Source organism: Thamnophis elegans, chromosome 13 (assembly GCF_009769535.1).
Source record: "Thamnophis elegans isolate rThaEle1 chromosome 13, rThaEle1.pri, whole genome shotgun sequence".
Lineage (NCBI taxonomy): Eukaryota > Metazoa > Chordata > Lepidosauria > Squamata > Colubridae > Thamnophis > Thamnophis elegans.
The window spans coordinates 19,191,414-19,212,814 of NC_045553.1; the positions used below are offsets into that span (position 1 = coordinate 19,191,414).

Sequence of the window (21,401 nt, forward strand, 5' to 3'; positions counted from 1 at the left end):
GGAGAATCAGAAGTCAAAACTAAATGATCCTTTCTCCCAGAGGGAGGGAAAACAATAACATGAAATGCTGGCATTTTTAGAAGATGGAGAGAAGCATTCTGCCCTCCAGCTCCCAAATGAAGCCCTTCAGTCTCAGGCTGCTCTGCCCCTTGGTGAGTTCAGCCTTCTGCTGGCACTGCTGGGCCCTGCTCATTTCTCATTAGTCTTGAACTGAAGAGGGAGAGGGGAGGGATGATGTCAGTCAAATTGCTCAATGAGGCTGAAAGGATTGGAGGGGGGTGGTTTGTTGCAGTTCAGCACTGCTCTTTGGCCACAGGTTGTGAAAACCAAGCTATCACGTTAAACTATTACTTTCAGCATCATTTGCAATTCCATTCATGGGGGAAGGATGTCAAAAAAGTCAAGAAGACAGCTGTGACTCTCAATAACTCCCCTGTCAACTGTCCGACTAGTGAACACAAACAAGGAAACATTCTCAGGATATACATATGAATTCCCAAAAGTAAAACTTTATTGGATATACCATATTGGTACTGAAGAAACAAAACCAGCTCTGGTTTTCCCGTGCAAATGCTTGCTATGTAAAACCATAGTTTCCTCCCCACCCCTGGGTGATCACATTGTCCAATTATGAGACATTCTTTTGTTATGGGAACAGCCCACTCCTTCTCAAGCACCTGCAGTGACTTTGATGGTTTCCATCAGGGGTGGGTTTCAAAAATTGTTCGAACCTACTCTGTGGGCATGGCCTCCTTTGTGGGAGTGGCTTGCTACCCATGTGACCGGATGGGAGTGGCTTGCTAATGCCGCCGCCGCCGCTAACGCCGCCGCTAACGCCGCCCCCCCCAACCGCCTTCGACCGCGTAGTGCACGCGAGCCTGCAGCTTTTGCAGGGGAAGGCCTGGAGGCCTTCCCTCGCAAAAGCTAGGCCACCACCCCCCACTTCAGCCGCTACCGCCGCCGCCACTACCACCGCCGTTAATGCCGCTAACACCGCCACCGCTAATGCCGCCACTGCTGCCGCCGTCACAGCCGCTGCCGCTGCCACTGCCGCTGCCGCTGCTACCACTAACGCTTCAGCCACCAACGCTTCAGCCGCTAACGCCGCCTCCGCTAACGCCGCCGCTAATGCAGCCCCCCCCCACCAGCTTCGGCCACGTAGTGCAGGCGAGCCTAGCTTGCAAAAGCTAGGCTGCCACCCCTTTCAGCCGCTACCGCTAATACCGCCGCTGCTAATGCCGCCGCTTCAGCTGCTAACGCCGCCACTAATGCTTCAGCTACTAACGCCGCTGCTGCTAACATTTCAGCTGCTACTGCCACCGCCGCTGCCGCCGCTGCTGCTGCCACCGCTGCTGCTGCCGCCGCTGCCGCCGGCGCCGCCACTAACACCGCCGCTAACGCCGCCGCTAACACCGCCCCCCAGCTTTGGCCACGTAGTGCACGCGAGCCTAGCTCGCGAAAGCTAGGCCACCGCCCCCCTCTTCAGCCGCTACCGCCGCCGCTACCGCCGCCGCCGCCACTAATGCCGCCGCCGCTACTGCCGCCCCCCCCAACTTCGGCCGCGTAGTGCACGCGAGCCCGCAGCTTTCGTGAGCGAAGGCCTAGAGGCCTTCCCTCATGAAAGCTGGGCCGCCGCCACCCACCCAAAGCCTCCCGAGTCCCGCAGCTGGGGCTTTGTTGCTTACCTGAAGGGGAAGCAGCAAGCGAAGGCCGAAGGGAATTTTCAAATGGAGGTCAAGCGCGAAAAATGCTTTGCTTCGCCTCCAGCCCGCTCACTGATTGGTTGGACTCCAGCCAATCAGTGAGCGGCAGGCTGGGCTTAGTGCGGATGGGCGGGGGAGCGAGGGAGCGAGCCGCGATGGGCGGGGGAATGAGCAAGTGAGCTGCGACGCGCCGGCAAAAGGGTGCTTTGCAGCGACAGGGGCCAGGACCGGTACCGGCATTCCCGGAAGTTAATTACTTCCGGGTTCACCAACGAACCGGTTCGTGCGAACTGGTGCGAACCGGGAGGAACCCACCCCTGGTTTCCATGCTCTCACGATCTCTGCATACATTCTCAGCATTTCCTTTCCCTCTCCCCAGTTCACTGGCAAGTTGAAAAGCATTAAGTTTTGAAAGAAGCAAAGCGATCCAATCTTGACATCCCCCTTATATGCAAGACACAGATGAAAATGGGACAAGAGTTTGATGACTAGGACCAGCTGCCATCTTGACTTTTTGCATTATTAATGGGTTGAGTGAAATCAGAACATGATTGTGCATTGAGACATTTTTCCAACTCTGACCATAGGTTGACATGAAAAGTCAAGGCCACAGTTTATGCTGCTCCTTCCTCTCCGCCTTCACTTTCAGAAATACTGAAGAGAGAGAGAGAAAATTGGCTGCCCCCCCAGCTTAAGTGTTTGACCCCAGCCAGACTGTCATTCCCTCTATTGCCCAGCAGGTTTCCTTTGGATTTATTTGCTAGTGATCACAATGCCTGTTTTCAGAACGCCTTCACTTGCTCTTCCAGAGTGAGCGTTAAGCTTCCAGGGCTGGGACTGGAGATATTGCCACCTAAGACAAAGAACAAGATTGGCATCCCGTTCCCTATCCCCAATGGGAGTGGGGAGGGGCAACAGCCTCCCAGAGACACGGCTGGCCCCCAAGCACTCGAGCGGAGGGGCACATTGGTCACAAGAATGAAGGAAAACTGAGCCAGCAAATAAATGTGCCCCATGTTCATTACAATTCCTACTAGTTTAACATGAGGCTTTTCCACCATAAAGGTCGAAGAAAAAAAATAGGATAATCATTGTATTTTAGCCTAATCTGATTAACCTAACTAAGAGCATTAACACTGAACTGCCAGGACCAAGGAACTATAGGCAAAGCACTCCAGACCTCAACATTTGGTTGGTAAATCTATTTCTGGACTATCCAGGGATCTTTGGGGCTAGGAAGGGCAAACATAAAATAGCATTTGTCATCTAGTAGTTCAGAATGGCGTGTGAACCCAGATTGTGGTCTATGGTTTAGCATGAAGTGTGAACCAAACCAGTGGTTTTTTTTCCAGTAAACAACAGTAATAAACCTTACACAATGTAACAATATAATAAATATATTTATATATATTATCATGTAATTATGTTACATATATACATATTTTATGGAATATCAGAAATCAAAATCTAGTCATTGACAACACTGTAAGAATTTGTAGCATAGATATAGCAATGGAATTTATCTTAGAAATGTGCTACAATAGCAGTAAAGTGGAGTGAAATCACAAACAAATATGGAATTCAAAAGCTGAATGGCCAGACCATCAGGAGTTGTCAGAGGAAGCCTACAAGTATATGGGCATTTTACAGTTCAATAACATAAATGGACAAGTTTAAAATATGATTAATAAAGAATACCGTATATACTCGAGTATAGGCCGACCCGAATATAAGCCGAGGCACCCAATTTTACCACAAAAAACTGGAAAAGTTATTGACTCGAGTATAAGCCTAGGGTGGGAAATGCAGCAGCTACCGGTAAATTTCAAAAATAAAAATAGATACCAATAATGTTTTTGAATATTTATTTCAAAGAAAAACAGTAAACTAGCGGTGTATTCAATGAAATACTTCACTCACCTCATGATGCTGATGTCCCGCTGTGATGATGATGTCCCGTGCAGCCGCGGGAGCGATGTCCCGCCTCCTATGACACACGGCACAGTGATTCCTATCATTGGATCACTGTACCAGAGGAGGTGGGACATCGCTATGTGGCTGCTTGCCATAACAAGGAGGAGGTGGGACATCGTTGCAGAGCGGCAGGAGGGGGAGGAAGGGGAATCGTAAGACAGCCCTGCATTACATTAGAACGTGAGGAGGGGGGATGGTGCGGTGCGCGCTGCGTGGCAAACTGACACAGAGGGAGGGGAAACTCACAGGGGCACTGGGCCATTCACGAGTGTCACCCAGTGGCATGGCCCCGCCCCTTTTTCTCCTCCATTTCGGGCAAATTTTTCACTGACTCGAGTATAAGCCGAGGCGGCTTTTTTCAGCCCAAAAAGTGGGCTGAAAAACTAGGCTTATACTCGAGTATATACAGTACATTCAAAGAGTGAGAAAATTGCTAAAGACAATGGGCTATACCTGTGAAATCACCAGGGTTTGGGTGTTTAAATTGCTAGGATCAGATGGATTACCACCCAGAGTTCTGAAGGAGCTGTCTGTCAGGCATTTTAGAAACACTGAACCATATCTTTCAAAGATCCTGGAGCACCAGGAAACTACCAGAGGACTGGCTGATGTGGTTCCCAAATTCAAAAAAGGGGAAAAATGGACCCAGGAAACTACAGATAAATTAACCTCATATCAATACCTGGAAAGATCCCCAAAATGATAATCAAACAATGGATCTGTGAATACCTAGAAACAAGCAAAGCTTACTAGAAGCTAACATGGGTTTGTCAAAAATAGATCATGCCAAACAAAACATATTGCATTCTTAGACTAAAGTGACTAAATTAGTGAATCAGAGAAATGCTGTTGGCATAGTTTACTTGGACTTCAGTAAGGCATTTGACCAAGTGGACCATAGTTTACTTCTTGGTAAGCTATAAAACTGTGGGATATAGAGGTGAAACTCAAAAAATTAGAATATTGTGCAAAAGTTCATTTATTTCAGTAATGCAACTTAAAAGGTGAAACTAATATATGAGATAGACATTACATGCAAAGCAAAATAGTTCAAGCTGTGATTTGTCATAATTGTGATGATTATGACATACAGCTCATGAAAACCCCAAAGAGAATCTATGGGGCATTGCCAAGAGAAAAATGAGAGACATGAGACCGAACAATGCAGAAGAGCTGAAGGCCGCTATTGAAGCATCCTGGTTTTCCATAACACCTCAGCAGTGCCACAGGTTGATAGCTTCCATGCCACGCTGCATTGAGGCAGTAATTGCTGCAAAAGGGGCCCAAACCAGGTACTGGGTACATATGCATGCTTATACTTTTCAGAGGTCCGATATTGTTCTATGTACAATCCTTGTTTTATTGATTGCATGTAATATTCTAATTTTCTGAGATGGTGGGTTTGGGGTTTTCATGAACTGTATGTCATAATCATCACAATTATGACACACCACGGCGTGAACTATCTTCCTTTGCATGTAATGAGTCCATCTCATATATTAGTTTCACTTTTAAGTTGCATTACTGAAATAAATGAACTTTTGCACAATATTCTAATTTTTCAAGTTTCACCTGTATAGCATCACCACCACATGGATTTGTTACTGGCTCACTAACCACACTCAATGTCTAGTCCTTAATGAAACTATATCTACATGGAGCAAAGTAAGCAGTGGGATACCCCATTGTTCTGTTTTAGGCCCAATATTCTTCAGCTTCTTCATAAATGGTTTAGAGAAAGGGGTAGAAGCAATACTTATCAAATTTGCCATAGGTGTATACTATTGGCTACCCAACCAAGCAGAAGAAATAGATGAACTTTTTGCTAACCAGTTAACTAATGCATGTAGGAAACATAAGACAGTAGTAATGGAGAACTTTAACTACCCTGACATCAACTGGAAAACAAGTTCTGCATCATATGGGAGATTGAACAGGTTCTTTACGAGCTTAATTGACACCTTTGTCTCTAAAATGGTAAAGGAACTAGTGGACCTAATTTTCACTAGCAGAGATGAAATGATAGAGGGGGTTGAAGTTCTAGGAACCTTAGGGGAGAGTGACCATATCATATTGGAAATTAATATAATCCAGACACGAGTAATAAAACTAAATCAAACTAGTGTCTTACATAATCAAGCAACAGATTTTCAAGTACCTACAAACAAACTAAATTATAGCCAAAAGCCAACACGAGGTTGTCAAAAACAGATCACGCCAAATAAATCTTGTTTTATTCTTTGACAAAGTATCTAGTGGACCAGAAAAATGCTGTGGACATAGTATATCTAGACTTCAGAAAGGCATTTGACAACATCCTATTTTTTAGTAAATTAGAAATATGTGAGATAGACAGCATCACCACTAGATGGATTTGTAACTGGTTGATAAATCACATTCAATATATAGTCTGTAATAGAACTACATCTAGGACTTCCTGTGGTGACCTCACCGTGCTTAGAGTGGAGGGAAGGAAGCTCTCCTAACCTCTAACTCTAACGTCTTCATTTGGGCTCTTTTTTGAGCACTGTTGATCCTGAAGGGACCAACAGATTAAAGGAGATACTCTGTAGACGCTGGGGTGATAAGGCAAATCCTCCTGCGGATAGGAGAAACCCCCTAAATGGACGAGGAGCTATCCTGCCATTTGGTTAGGACCGCAGCGATGGCGACCGCATAAGAAGGGAGCGAATAGACAGAAGCAGTGGAAATCGGATACTTGTTACTATTGCTGACAACCGAAAGAGGAAGGCAATGCGAAACTGGTAGAGAGGGTGAGCTGGAAAGAAGAAAGCGCTGGGAGTGAAGCTATTTTTGCAGCTCAATTTTGCCAAAAAGAACTGGAGCAGACACACTGAGACGCTGGAACAGAAGGGACAGCCGGAAGAGGCTAAAGGAATTAGCCACAGTGACAACGAAAATCCGACATGGACAAACAGGAGTGGAGTGGAAAATAATATTTGCCGAAAAGATTTGGAAAGCTCAAAGAAGAGATTGTTTAACAGTCGGGTTGGTACACTGAGTTCCTTTTCCTTTTCTGCTCACTCTTCCTTCTGCTGCTTGTTGAATTTATAAGTATTTGACATTTATTTGCCTCGGAGCTTGGAACAGTGCCAGAAACAATAGATAGAGAACTGTATTGGAAAGAGAATTTTGCTTTGTGTATATTAACAGTGAGACTGAGGAAAGGGTGACACCTAGTGGATTGTAAATCCGAACCCTGAAATCTGATGTAAGAAAATCTCTGATGACATAAGCTTTATATATATCCTGATAACAGGATAAGAGCCTGTGGCCTAATGGCTAAGATCTCTGCCTGGTGTGCCTAGTATGCCATATAGCCCAGGTTCAAATCCCAGTAAGGGTATGGCTAGCTGATGAGAGCTAAATAGCTTGAAATAGATCTATACTAGTCTCCCTTTATTTATTTATCAGCACAAATAAACACACACACACACACACACACACACACACACACACACACACACACACACACACATATATATATATATATATATATATATATATATATATATATATATGTATATATATATTTGTTTTCTGAGGTTTTCGCGGGTGTTAGTATGTAGGTCTCTAGTTGTTCGGGTTTTCTCCCGCGTAGAATTGGAGATGTCTTGGCGACGTTTCGACGAAGTTGACGTTTCGACGAAGTCTCATTCGTCATCTTCAGGCGGCTTCAGACTACTTCAGGTTTGGTGTTTCCAGGAGTAGTGTGAGATCTCGGCTGTTTGTTGCTTTTAACTGCCTTCGTCGAAACGTCGCCAAGACATCTCCAATTCTACGCGGGAGAAAACCCGAACAACTAGAGACCTACATATATATATATATATATATATATATATATATGTGTGTGTGTGTGTGTGTGTGTGTGTGTGTGTGTGTGTGTGTGTGGTATTTGTGCTGATAAATAGGGGGATGGTCTCTTGTGACGAGCCGATGGACAGAGAATGGAAGCAGTTAGCTTCCTCCCATAATTGGGGCATTCCAGGGTTTGTGACACTATATATATATGTGTGTGTGTGTGTGTGTGTGTGTGTGTGTGTGTGTGTGTGTATAATTTGTTATATATATACACACACACATACACATATACATATACATACACATACAGAGAGACTAATTACTAGGATTGAATGCTTGTATAATTGATAAAATTGAGAGACATTTATTGGTATAAGATAATAGTGTAATATATAAATCTATGATATATATTAAGTAAAGACCAAAAACCAAATAATCTAATAGGATAAAATACTACATAGGAATGTTTAGGGATTGAAATGTGATATTAAGGACAGTTCATTATTGTTGGATATTGAAATATACAATTATTTATATCATAGATATTACTGACAAAGTAGAAGTAAAAGTAAAACTTATATGCAATTGTGGGCAAGGATAAATAGGGGGATAAAAATGGCAACTTCAGTAAAATTAGTAAAAAAAACTGCACCCAATGTGATCTCAGCAACATCCCCCTCCTCAAATCAAATCAAAGATCAATTGAGAGTGCGTTGGGGTTGGAGAAAGGTGAAAAGATGGCAGAAACAGTGGGACCAGCTCCAATGATGCAGAACATGTAATCAATCCTCCAGATGATACAAGAGACACTGGCAAAAAGCCAAGAAGTGACAACTACTAATCATGAAGAAACAAGGAGGAATCATGAAGAAATGAAAAATGAAATGGGAGAATTGAAAGGAACTATTAAGAAGGTAGATGACAAAATTGAAAAGATACAGAAGGCCTTAACAATCAATGAACAGAAAATCCAGCGTATGGAAGAAAAAAATAGAACAATCAGACCAGAGGATGGAAAAAATGGAATTGGAATATAAAAAACTTAATAAAGAATTAGAACTATCAATAATTCGACTGGAAAATGAAAGAGCTGCATTCTACCTAAGATTCCAAAATATACCGGAAGAGAAGGAGACCCGCCCGAATGTTGAGTGAATGTTGTGTTTTTATGATCAATTTTCTTTTAATCACGATTCTTTTCTTTTTAAGTCTTGTCTTGCACTCCCTTCCCTTCACTGTTGTAAGCCGCCCTGAGTCCCCTCAGGGAAAAGGGCGGCATATAAATTTCCAATAAAATCCTAAAAAAAAAAAAAAAAAAAAAAGTAATTAAAATTCTCACTGAATCTCTTTAAAAAAAAGAACAAGAATTGAGAGGAGACATTGATGAGGCTTATAGGGTGCATACTAATTATGCCAGAAGACATGGACTCCTGAGGGAAGTGCATGTAAGATTTGCTAAAAAAATAACGAGAGATGAAGTGTACAAAAAAACCAGAGAAGAAACAATTACTCTACAGAGAAAAGAGTTGATCATGCTCAAACAGATTCCATGAAGAATTCGGGAACAACGTAGGCAGTACCGATTCTTAACAAACCAGTTAAATAAAAACATAACAATGTACAGATGATTGGTATCAGAAGGGGTTCTAGTATCTTGGCAAGGAAAAAGATATAAGATAGAAAATATAGAAGATGCACAGAAATTCTATGAAGAATTCCGCAAGAGGGAAATAGAACAAGGAAGCAAGGAGGAATTGGAAAGTAGAGGTCAAGAGGAAGAAACATCAGAACATTATGAAAGAAACAGGAGAGAAGAACAGAGGCAAGAAAGAGAGAGAGCAGAGAAGGAACGCGCGAGAGGGAAAAGTCAGATACAAACCAGAAGTAAAAAAAACAACCCCAGTTAAAGATGGATCAAGAAACAACAATTACTGTATATACTCGAGTATAAGCCTAGTTTTTCAGCCCACTTTTTGGGCTGAAAAAAGCCGCCTCGGCTTATACTCGAGTCAGTGAAAAATTTGCCCGAAATGGAGGAGAAAAAGGGGTGGGGCCATGCCGCTGGGTGACACTCGTGAATGGCCCAGTGCCCCTGTGAGTTTCCCCTCCCTCTGTGTGTTTGCCGCGCAGCGCGCACCGCACCATCCCCCCTCCTCACGTTCTAATGTAATGCAGGGCTGTCTTACGATTCCCCTTCCTCCCCCTCCTGCCGCTCTGCAACGATGTCCCACCTCCTCCTTGTTATGGCAAGCAGCCACATAGCGATGTCCCACCTCCTCTGGTACAGTGATCCAATGATAGGAATCACTGTGCCGTGTGTCATAGGAGGCGGGACATCGCTCCCGCGGCTGCACGGGACATCATCATCACAGCGGGACGTCAGCATCATGAGGTGAGTGAAGTATTTCATTGAATACACCGCTAGTTTACTGTTTTTCTTTGAAATAAATATTCAAAAACATTATTGGTATCTATTTTTATTTTTGAAATTTACCGGTAGCTGCTGCATTTCCCACCCTAGGCTTATACTCGAGTCAATAACTTTTCCAGTTTTTTGTGGTAAAATTAGGTGCCTCGGCTTATATTCGGGTCGGCCTATACTCGAGTATATACGGTATCTCAATGAATTTGAATGGACTGAATGCACCCCCCCCCCAAAAAAAAGAGCCCAGATGTTTAATAAAATAAGAAGGTTAAGAATGGTGAAATCAATTCAGGACGATAGCTGGCATATAGACTATAGAACGAAAGAGAAAAAAGGAAATGATATGAAATTATATGGAAATATCAATTTGTGGAAATACCATCCCCAAGAAAACACAAATTGAGATTTGAAAGAGATACCTATAACAATAGAAAAAGAAAGGGACAGAAGAAGGAAGGATAGGAGAGGAGGAAGGAAGTAGAGAAAGGAGGGAAGAAGGAAGGGAAAGGAGAGGAGGATGGAAGGGAGAGAAAGAGAAGGAGAGATAGTAGGAAAGGAAGAGGGAGAGTGGAGGAGAGGTAAGGGAAGAAGAAAGAGATAAGGAAAGGTGGGTGGAAGGGAGAGAAAGAGAAGGAGAGGAGGGAGGAAGGGAGAAAAAGAGAAGGAGAGAGGGTAGGAAGAGAGAGGGTAAGAGTAGGGGTGAGGTAAGGGAAGAAAGAAGGGGAAGGAGAGGAGGAAGGAAGGAAGTAGAGAAGGAAGGGAGAGAGAAAAGAGAAAGTAAGGTGGTGTCATAACACGCTTGGGATGGTAAACAATACAATCCAAACTGTACTCTATAATCTCTTAAATGGAATAACAATAGTATAAGATTGGCAAAGAAAAAGAATAACCATGTGAATGTATACCTAGAATTGTATGTAAGAGAATAAATGATAGTAAGAATATATAGCACATTATAGATAAACAATATTTGGTTATAAATAGCTAAGTATAAATAAATATAGAATTATACATAAAAATGGATAACGAATAAAGAGACCATGAATGTAAGACAGAAAGGTATAGAAAGGGAAAACACTAACTGCAAAGAAACCGATACAGAACTGCTGTATGATATATGATGGAACTTCTTGTTCCTATGTTGTCTTAAGTCATGTGTTTGCTTTTGTTGATGGGTTTATGTGTGTAAAATAAAAACGTAAAAAAAAAGAACTACATCTACCTTGAAGGAAGGAAGCAATGGGGTGCCACAAGGTTGTGTTTTAGGCCCCATACTCTTTAACATTTCATAAATGGTTTAGATGAGGGAAGAGAAGGAAAACGCATCAAATTTGCAGATGACACCAAACTAGCAGGAATGGTCAATATCCCAGAAGATAGGTTCAAAATCCAGATGGATCTCAATAGACTTGAACACTGGGCCCTATCTAACAAAATGAAATAAAATGTAGAAAAGGGTATGGTTTTATACTTAAGCAAGAAAAACCAAATGTACAAGTACAGATGTAGGTGAAGTATAGTACAGCAGTGGTAATAGAGAGAAGGACCTTGGAGTCCTAGTGAATAATCATTTAAATATGAGCCACCAATGTGCTACAGCTACCAAAAAAGCCAATACAATCATAGGCTGTATTAACAGAGGGATAGAATCAAGATTGTGAGATGTGATATTATTACTTTATAACGCCTTGGTCAGACCAAACTTGGAATATAGCATCCAGTTTTGGTCCACACGATGAAGGCTAAAATGTATGAAGAACATTTGCAGGAATTGAATATGTTCAATTGTGAAAAGAAGAACTAGGGGTGACAAGATAACAGAGTTCCAGTATTTGAGTGCGGTGAGATTTATGGCTGATGAGGCACTGACACAGTAGTGGGTTTCAAATTTTTTTAGACTTGTGGACTTCAACTCCCAGAATTCCACAGCCAGGCATGTTCAGTTCCGGTTTAAAGCGACACCATTTGTTTTTCTCCTTTGCGAAAAAGTTTCCTTCATTCTTTTTCTTCTCCCTCCCCCTCCTTCCTCCCTCCCATCCCCTCTCAAACAGACACACGCACACAGAAAAGTTGGATTGGACTATCTCTCCTACCCCCTTCCCTCTCTCATTCACTCTCAAACAAACACAAACACAGAAGTTGGATTGGATTTATTTTCCAATGGCTTGAAAGCAGCTCCTTTGCCATACTCCACCCCCATTCCCCTGCTGCCTTCCCCAAACACCTCCACCATTGCAAATGCAGCCTGCTGTCTGGTGGGAAGTGCCTGAAACGCAATAAAGCCCACCCACCCACTCACCTCCTGCTTGCAGGCTGGGGTGAGAGAAGAGGCAGAGAAGCCGGAGGGAAGCCGAGCCGAGCCTTTGATTGCAGGCAGAGCCACATTGCCTTTTCAAACTTGTAATCAGTGAAGCTGGGCTTATATAGTTTTATCCAGGTAGGTGTGTGTGTGTCTGTGTGTGTCTGTGTATGTGTGTGTGTTTGAAAAGGCAACGTGGCTCTGCCTGCAATCAAACTACACTCTACAGGAGGAGGCAGGAGAACGACGTGCCTCACCTACGTCAGGAATTTTTAGGTTTTTAACCCTTGCTTAACTCTGCTTGAGTGATCATAAAATGCCTAAAGTCAGACTAGATGAGGCACGTCGTTCTTCTGCCTCCTCCTGTCGAGGGTGCTTTTTTAGAGGCTTTTTTAAACAGTTAAGCAGAGTCATCCACGGTGACTCTGGCAGCAACTAGCTCAGCCTGACCTCACCTCTTGCCTTTTTCCTTTTACATTTTTTTTTCTTTTCATGATGACAGTGGTGCGGCTCTGCCTCCCCTGCCTCCACATCCCTGGGATGTTCCAATATTTCCCACAAAGAAGAGGGGATCAATCTATTTTCCAAAGCACCAGAAGACAAGACAGGAAGCAATGGATGGCAACTAATCAAGGAGAGAAGCAACCTAGAACTAGGGAGAAATTCCCTGACAGTGATAATAATTAATCAGTGGAATGGCTGATTAATTATTCAGAAGTTGTGAGTGCTCAAATAATGGAGACTTTTAAGAAGAGACTGACCAGCCACTTGTCTGGAATGGGATGGGTTAGACTAGAAGACTTTCCAACTCTGTTGTTCTGTTGTATCTTAAAAGAGCCGATTTCAATAAACTTAGAGAAAGGTTTTTTTTTTGAAGGGTGGGGTATCCATGGATGAAAATCTTAAAAGGGAAAACAATTCCAGAAGTTTTAGAAACTCTGAAAAATGTGATTATAAAAATTCAGTCCAACACAATACCACTGAAAAGGAAAAATAAGAAATCCAAGAAGAAGGTTGTGCATGGTTGCACAAACACTCTCTGATAAACTGAAAGACAAAAACGATAGGTATAAAAAAAATGGAAAGAGGGACTCATAACTAATCAGAATACCAGCATATAGACCAAATCTGCACAGATGAAGTAAGGAAAGCTAAGGCTCACAATGAACTAAGGCTTGCAAGAAATGTCAATAATAATAATAATAAATGTTCTTTCAACAGATTAAAAACAAGAAAAAAGACAAGGAAACCATCAGTCCACTAATGGGAGAAGATGGAAAGGAAGTTACATGCAGCAGGGAGAAAGCAGAGCTGCTTAATTCATTCTTTGCATCTATCTGCATGCAGAAGGAAAAAATAGCCCAATCTACCAAAAATAGAACTGTGAAAGGCAGGCTAGGAATACAAATTAAAATAGGCCAGAAAATGCTAAGAGAACGTCTGCCCACCCTAGATCAGTTCAAATCACCAGGACCAGATGAATTACATGCCTGAGTTGTGAAGAAGCTGGCAGATGTGATTTCCTAACCACCAAACCAATCCTTTCACACATCCTAGAGCACTGATGACAGTCTGGTTTTTAATGTGCTGTAGCAATTGCATCTAAATACTTCAAATCAAATTAGAAAATTTAGAAAACATCTAAGACAGAAATTCATTTTCTACTTTGTATTCATTTATAACTGTCACCTCTGGAAGATGTGTTCTCAAGGCAGTACATCCTTTTATTATTTTCTTTTTCCTTGTTTGCATTCCACTTACATTATTTTACATTTAAAAAGGCTGTTTGTTTTAAAGAACATCTGGGGATTATTCAAGTACATGCAATCTCTGCTTAAATTCAAATGCAGGAGGCACATTCCTGGTATTACAATAAGATCCAATAGGAATTCCAACTTTTACCTTCTTTATTATGGAGTTCTAATAAATCTTGAAGGTGTCTTTCTAGGCAAGAGGCCAGTTTCTTCAGGGTCCTTTTCCTACTCCTCAAAGTTCCCAAATCAGAGTTTCCAGCTCAAAGGTGCCGGCTTCCTAGAAGATTCCCTTCAAGAGTTCTGGGGAGGTTGCTACTTTGCTGTTAGTGGTGATAGGTCCACTGCCTCTCTTTCTCAACCCCACACTTTCAGAAACACCTTTCGTTCTCAGAGTTTGTCCAGAAAAAAGAGGACAAGCCTGGCTGTGCCAGAATCCCTCTGGTTGCCACCTGTCTTATATGACCTGGAAGCTTACCTAAATGTCCCTCTTGTATGTAAACAGTTGCATCGCTTGCTAGAAGAGGCAAAATCGGTTGCCCTGCCCTGGGCTTCCCTTCAGAACTTCCTAAATTTTCAACAAACCTCAGACATGCATATATTGGAACTTCCCCAATGACTTTTTTTTAAAAAAAAATTGAAAGTACATGGAACCGTTTCTTACCTAGAAATGGTTGGAACTTTTCCCCCATTTATTTCAGGCAAAAGAGCTGATCACAGCACTACCCCCAGCTCTTCCTAGCTTCAGAGACTTTACAGGAGCTGCAGCCACAAAAGTAATCCCCACCTTCTGTTTACTTGAATAACCAGATTATGAGGCATATCAATCCTCTCCTTCACTCCCAGCCCTCATGACACAAAACCACCAAATCAATGTAGCTTCTGTGTGAAGAGGCAGGGCTGCTGGGGGTGCTCTGCGCAAAGGAGAGGGGTAGAAACACGCCCGTGTTGGAAGGGACATATTTCCCTTTCCTATCCAGAGACCGTAAAGCTACCTAGACTGCAGAGCCAGGGACACAACAGTCGGATGATCCATGATGAGAGAACTGAACTAATTTAGTTCTTTGTTTTGCATTTCAGGAACCTTAATCCAGTTGAATCAAGCCCTCCCTCCCAATAGCACGGAACTAGCACTAAACAACCATGTCAATATTGGTAGGGGTTTTCCCCCATCTTCCTCAAGCAGTACGGTGACAGCCAGAGTTTTCCCTTAGGAAGATGAAACCAGCTTCCAAGAGAGCCACTGAGCATCTACTTGGTTTCAATAAGAACGGAGTAGGAAGGGGGTTTTAAGGGAGTTGTCCCCACTTCGCTGAGCAGCTCTTACGGTCTTCCTGCACAAGTCATGTTTTGCCTCTTGCATTGCAAGGGCTTGTGGTGATTGCTACACAAAGCAGTTGTTAACCAGCTCTGAAGAGGGAATCACAAAAGACCCTGAAAAGCTGTGTGTGTTTCTAGAACCATGGCTGCCTGCACTGGTCTGGAGACAAAGGTGCTGAGAGGTGGGCCTGGCTCTGGAATCGTTTTATGGGGTCATTTTCAAGAATGAGGGGAGTGTGGGACATCTTCCTCCAACACTTTGCTTCTGATTGCTTACACACATGTTCCTTTCTGCAAAACAAGTGAGTACCATGTCCCTGTTCACGCCTATGTCACATAAACAAAGGACCACGTTGCCAAAGGAAACCCTCACTTTTAAAGATTGGGCATCCCAACTAGCAAGTTCCAGAAGGCAGGACAATGGCCCTCTGTGGACAGGAGGAGGAGGACTGGGGGGGGGGTCACATACTTCCTCCACCCCGCTTAAGGATTGTGTAAAATCTCAGCAGGATGCCTTTCTGAGAACACCATAGAAAGTAAGCATCTATTGTGGTATGCAGCCTATTAAGCTTTCCTAAGTAGCTTATCAAGTGGGCTGAAGAGAACATTTCTGTTTTGGGCTGCAGCCATTCCAAAAGCAGAACTAGTCACATTCCCTGCTACATCCTAGGCTGAGATCCAACAATTAAAATGGCTATTTGAAACAGCTCCTTTCTTTCTAAAATAGAAGTTGCTTTTGGATTCTGCCCTTGGAGGAGAGCTTCATCTTTTAGGTATCTTTAGCTAAGGGACTCCTTCTACAATGCTCTAAAATCTGTTCTCAGCTTTGAATATTGTAAGAGACGATCAGTAGAAGTTGATTTATCACTGATATATATATTCCAGTCTTAATTATTAATTATTAATTAATTAATTCTAAAAGTTGCTTGGAATGTAATGGGCACTCAAAAAGGTTTGGTAGCAATCGGGCTCTACATGGGGCTACCTCTGAAGAGCCTTCAGAAGCTACAGCTGGTGCAGAGGGGCAGGGCAGGCAGTTCTTGGGGTCCCAAGAATGGCCCCTATAACACCACTGCCCCATGAGCTGCCCTGGCTGCTGGTATGGTTCAAGGGGTTGGCAAACCCCTTTGAAGCCCTTCCTGGCCTGGGTCCAAATCACGTGAGGGACCCTCTCACCCCAATGGGATTGGCCCTTCCCACATGTCCCAGCTCTAGTAGGCAGGCTGCAAGTCCATTGGCCAAGAGGTTCCGACTGGCAGGTTCAGGAGGAGATCCTTTTCTGTCCTTTGGAACATCTTGCACGCTCCAACCAACCTGACTGCAAGAACTGGAAAAGCTGGCTCTAGGAGTTGGTTCTATTGGGTGGGGGTCCAATGGGGGAGCATCAGGCTGGGGGGAGTTGACAGAATAACAACAGAAGCCACCCTCTTGCTGATTCTATTCCCTCCCTTCTCATCTTTTAGTTATAGCTAATATTTTGTATATTTGTAGTATTTTATATTATGACCTCTGTACATTTTGTATAGTTTTATCTTTTTAACATTGTAAACCACTCAGAATTACCCTGTGGTAAGATGGAATGCCAATAAATTAAATAAATAATAGATAGATACAGATAGATAGATAGATAGATAGATAGATAGATAGATAGATAGATAGATAGATAATAGATAAATGCTGTGAAGCTCAATAAAGTTCATGCTAGAATGAATGACCTTTTTAAATTTGAATTTCCATTTCAGTTTGCAACAGTCTTATGTTATTATGCCATATATTCCTTCTAAAGTATACTGAATTCCTATGATTCTTATTGAAACAGTGATCAATGGATTCTACCACTCTCTGATTTATAGCAGAAAAAAAGGAAAGAAATATAAGGGGCAATTGTTGACAGGAATCCAATTCAAGCAGAATAGGAAGCAATAAAAAAGACCACAAAAAAGGGTGGCAGAGGGAAGCTTTGGGGGGGTGGGACAAGGCTTTTTAGGAACTTTTGGCTTGGGGGTGGGACAAGCCACAAGTTCTAGAGAGCTACACAGAGTGTCAGGCCTGCATTTATATTCCTTTTAGAATTTTAGCCTGCCACACTTTCTCTTATTTCATTATGCTGTTTTTTTAGTATAGTCAATGGGTGGGGGGAATAGAAGGAGTAGGATTGTGGATGTATTGTTTTTCATTCTTTACTAGAAACCAATGTCATCCTTTGTCTCCGCACTTTCACACCTGACCGGAAGTAGCTGGGTGGAGACGCCAGTGTGGAAGAAGATTGGACCATGTGATGAACTGTGGGTGTGGGGACAAGATCATGAACTTTTAACTGGGTGGGATTCTGATATAACTTCCAGAGTTGGAATCCCACAGCACGATGCCAACATGCCTGTCTTATTAAATTGGAACTTTAAGCATAGTTTTGCCTTCGACTCTGATTTAATTCTGCATGGTATTTGGAACACTGACACAGAGTCTACATTGCAATTTAATTTTTAACTCGCTTTTTAAAAAGTATACTTTTCAGCTATACTAACACCAAAAAGCAAGAAGTTAAAAAGTAATTATTTTGCATATGATGACAAATTTGAATCTGATTCAACCTTTGCTATAGGTGATGATGCAATTCAATCAATTTTTATACATGTCTTAAACCGCCCACTTGCTTTGGTTTGAAAGCATATAGAGGTAGACTACCCTGTTTAACAATTGTTCTAAGCTGAAAAATTGACTTTGTGGCCAGTTCTTGAACTTACAACCGTCATGGCATCCTGCAGTCGTGCGATCATCATTTCGACCTTCACAACTGGCTTTTGATAAGCAAAATCAAAGGAGAAGCTGCAGTAAAATCCCAAGTCAAGGCCATGTGATGTCTCAGTTAACTATCTGCAGTGACATGCTCTTAATAACCAATGGGAAGAGATGTTGTAAATCTGTTGTGGCTGTAAGTTGTGTTGTGTTTAGCATTTGTGTTGCAGGTTCCACTTTTGTTTGCTAAGTAATAACTGTATGGACACCTTTGTATACTGTATATTGCTGGTAAAAACCCGCTTGACCAGTAGATGGCAACGAAGAAATACAGAAATCTTTGGTTCATAGCTGCTATCCTGTGATTGCCCAGATACGGCAGCCTCATTCATGAGGAGGCGGTAGCCCTCACAATTCCTGCATCAGTAGAGAGCTATTGGAGATTCTTCTAGGCACACCCTAGTTCACCCCTATTTTTATCTGGATTTTGAAACTCTTTTCCCATAAAATGTTTAAAATCAGAAAGCCTATATTTTCCTTCCATTTTGCTACTTTACATTTCTGCATAATATATGCCTGGCAATAAACTCCCTGCAGCCATAGGAGTAATTCAATCATCACTGAAATGAAATTTGCAGATCCTTGTAGGCACAAGGTCAATCCTCAACAGGGTGGAATTCTGGCTCATTTTTAGCGTTCTATTTTCCTTCCTCGTCTACTCACTGGTCCTGCTGGCGTGGTCATTTCCACTCTCATCACCTGTCCGCCTTCCTTCTTCTGTGTCCGATTGGATCTGCTGTTCGTAGGGCCTTTTGCGTTGACCATTTTTATCTTGGCTGAAGGAAGATCTCCTTTTGCGTCTTTTTTTCTGGTTGCTATGGGGCATTGGTAGCCCAATGTAAATGGAATGGTAATCTGCTAGAGGAGACAGCCAATCAGCACAAAGAGAGCAAATGAGAAAGCTCCCCATTCATGAAAATACCACACAGCATATAATGTGTTAAATTAGTCTCCCAAGAATAGAATATCTATTTGCCAAGTGTGATTGGACAGACACGGAATTGGTCTCCAGTGCATAAGTTCTCAGTGTACATACAAACAACCAGATAATGTAATCACAAGGTATCAATAGGAGAAGTTGAGTTGACACAGGAAGAACATTCTTTGTTGTGCCTTTTTAATGACGGTTCTAATGTTAGATGTCCATTTCAAGTCCTGGGAGATAATAGAACCCAGAAACGTGAAGGTCTTTACTGTTGATACTGTGTTGTTTAACATTGTAAGAGATGATAGAATAGAGGGGCTCCTCCTAAAATCTCATATCATCTCTACAGTTTTAAGTGTGTTCAGTTCCAGATGCACCTCCCATCAACCTCCCATCTGTATGCACACTCATCATTATGTTGAATGAGACCAAGGACTGTTGTACCATTTGCAAACTTCAGGACTTTAACAGAGGGAGGGAGGGAGGCGGCTGGACAGGTGTGTGAAAGTCATGTAAATGGGACATGGCACAATGAAACCACTGCCTCTCCGGGCTCTTCGAGTTTAAGGGAGTTGGTCTATATATGCCATTCTGATAGTCCCCGTTTATGAAAGATGTTCTGAAGCTACATTCTTGGGCATGACCAGGGATTGTTCCCCCTTCTTGGCTCCTGATGCTGCTTTCAAATAGGCCTCTTGAGGAGACATTAAGCACCTAAATCCTGCAGGAGTTACGTAGTTGCCCCTTGAAAGGAGCAGGTGGGGACAAATGGATGAAAGCTAGACTTTTTCTGGCTAAATGCTTTTAAGTGTTCAGCAGACTCTGCAAACAATTTGGGATCACATCCTGAACAAGGAAGGGAAGACTTTTCCCAGCTACAGATGTGATTTACATGTAACTAAAACATCTAAATTGCATTTTACTTAGGGAAGTACATAAGGGAAACGAGGGACATGCTCCATGTCAAAGGGTTGTATGACCTTAAAACTGGAAAAATCCTTGTGCCACCATAGAAGAGGCAATTTGATTCAAGGAAACGCACAGGGGGAATTCCCTTACCCTCTTCGTCATCGTATTGCATTCTGAAGGTGCTCAGGCATCTCTCGCCCAGGGTGTCGTTCTCGTACATCATGGCCAACCAGCAAATGCTATCATAGATTTAAAGGTAAAGAATTATTAAATAATAATGAAATATTAATGCACCTAGTGAGAAATTACTAATTCAGCACTTTAAAAGAAAAAAATTGAAATAAGGACCAATGAAAAGGTGAATGAGAAACCATTACTCATTCCTTTTGGAAGAAGCAAGGTTCTACAAAGGGAAGAAAATGAGTAATTAAGATGTAAATAAGAAAAAATATATAATTATACATGAGTTGTGTTGGCTCAGTGGTTAGACTGCAGGTAGCTCTGTGTGAAGTTCCCAGAAGATGACCTAATTAATTTACGAGCCTCGAGACAAAGTTCAAAAGAAATCCATTCATTTATTAGGATCAATATTCTGACATGTACTCCTGTGGAGCCAAAACTGATTTACACTTAATGGCGTCTGAACTTTACCCCTGTATCCCCTCCCCTCTGCCTTGGTCATAACTCACATTCACCAACAAGATGCTATGGAGGTTATGGACATGCACATTCACATGCTAGATACAAGAATATGAGACCTGACCCTAGGCAAAAGTATGCATGGAATTCTCCTCCCGTCTCTATGCCACTTGATAGTAGCCATGGCAACAGTTTACAAGTTGACATCTGGCTCCCCTCACTTCCCAAAAGCGACCTGTGTAAAACAAAGCAATTTGAGTACAGGTGTACAACTTAGGGATGCATTCCTCCCCCAGGCTTGCCTGGATTTTCTGCATGGAATTTTGCTATAAGGCGCTCAGCCTGGATATTCCTACTTTTTACCTAAGATGTCTCTGATAAGGGGTAGCCCTTCCACTTGATTAAGTATTGGAGTTGTCTCCTGTGCCACCTCGAATCAAGGACTCATGGAAATTCATAATGGCTTTGGCCCTCTATGACCATAGGGCCCGGGGCTCCCAGGGTAGTGGTCTCAGAGTGGATCCGACCACGGGTTTTAAGAGGCTACTATGAAACACTGGGTGTATTTTCCCCAGCAATCGAGGCAGTTTCAATTGCACTGTGACTGGGTTGATGATCTTTACTATGGGGAATGGTTCCATAAACTTTGGCCCCAGTTTCTTACTAGGCAGTTTTAGTCTCAAATATTTTGTGGAGAGGTAAATCTTCTCTCCCAGCTGGAATGGCCATTGCGGAGCCCGGTGTTTATCTGCCTGTTTCTTATAAGTTTATGCCACTTTAGCCAGAGTTTTTTTTGACATTTTCCCAATTTGCTTTCAGCATCGACATCCAATCAGTC

General features: G+C 42.6%; 1 protein-coding gene across 1 annotated transcript in view; it reads right to left on the reverse strand.

The window, feature by feature from the left end:
• The window catches only part of SLC4A5 (solute carrier family 4 member 5), a 105,457-nt gene extending 85,310 nt beyond the window's left edge, over positions 1-20,147 (reverse strand). Inside the window, exons 1-2 of the mRNA XM_032229450.1 lie at positions 20,075-20,147; positions 18,754-18,948 (exon numbers count right to left, since the gene is read on the reverse strand). Of these exons, the coding sequence (XP_032085341.1) occupies positions 18,754-18,948; positions 20,075-20,147 (268 nt within the window). The remainder of the gene's footprint in view (positions 1-18,753; positions 18,949-20,074) is intronic.
• Between the last annotated feature and the right edge of the window lie 1,254 nt (positions 20,148-21,401).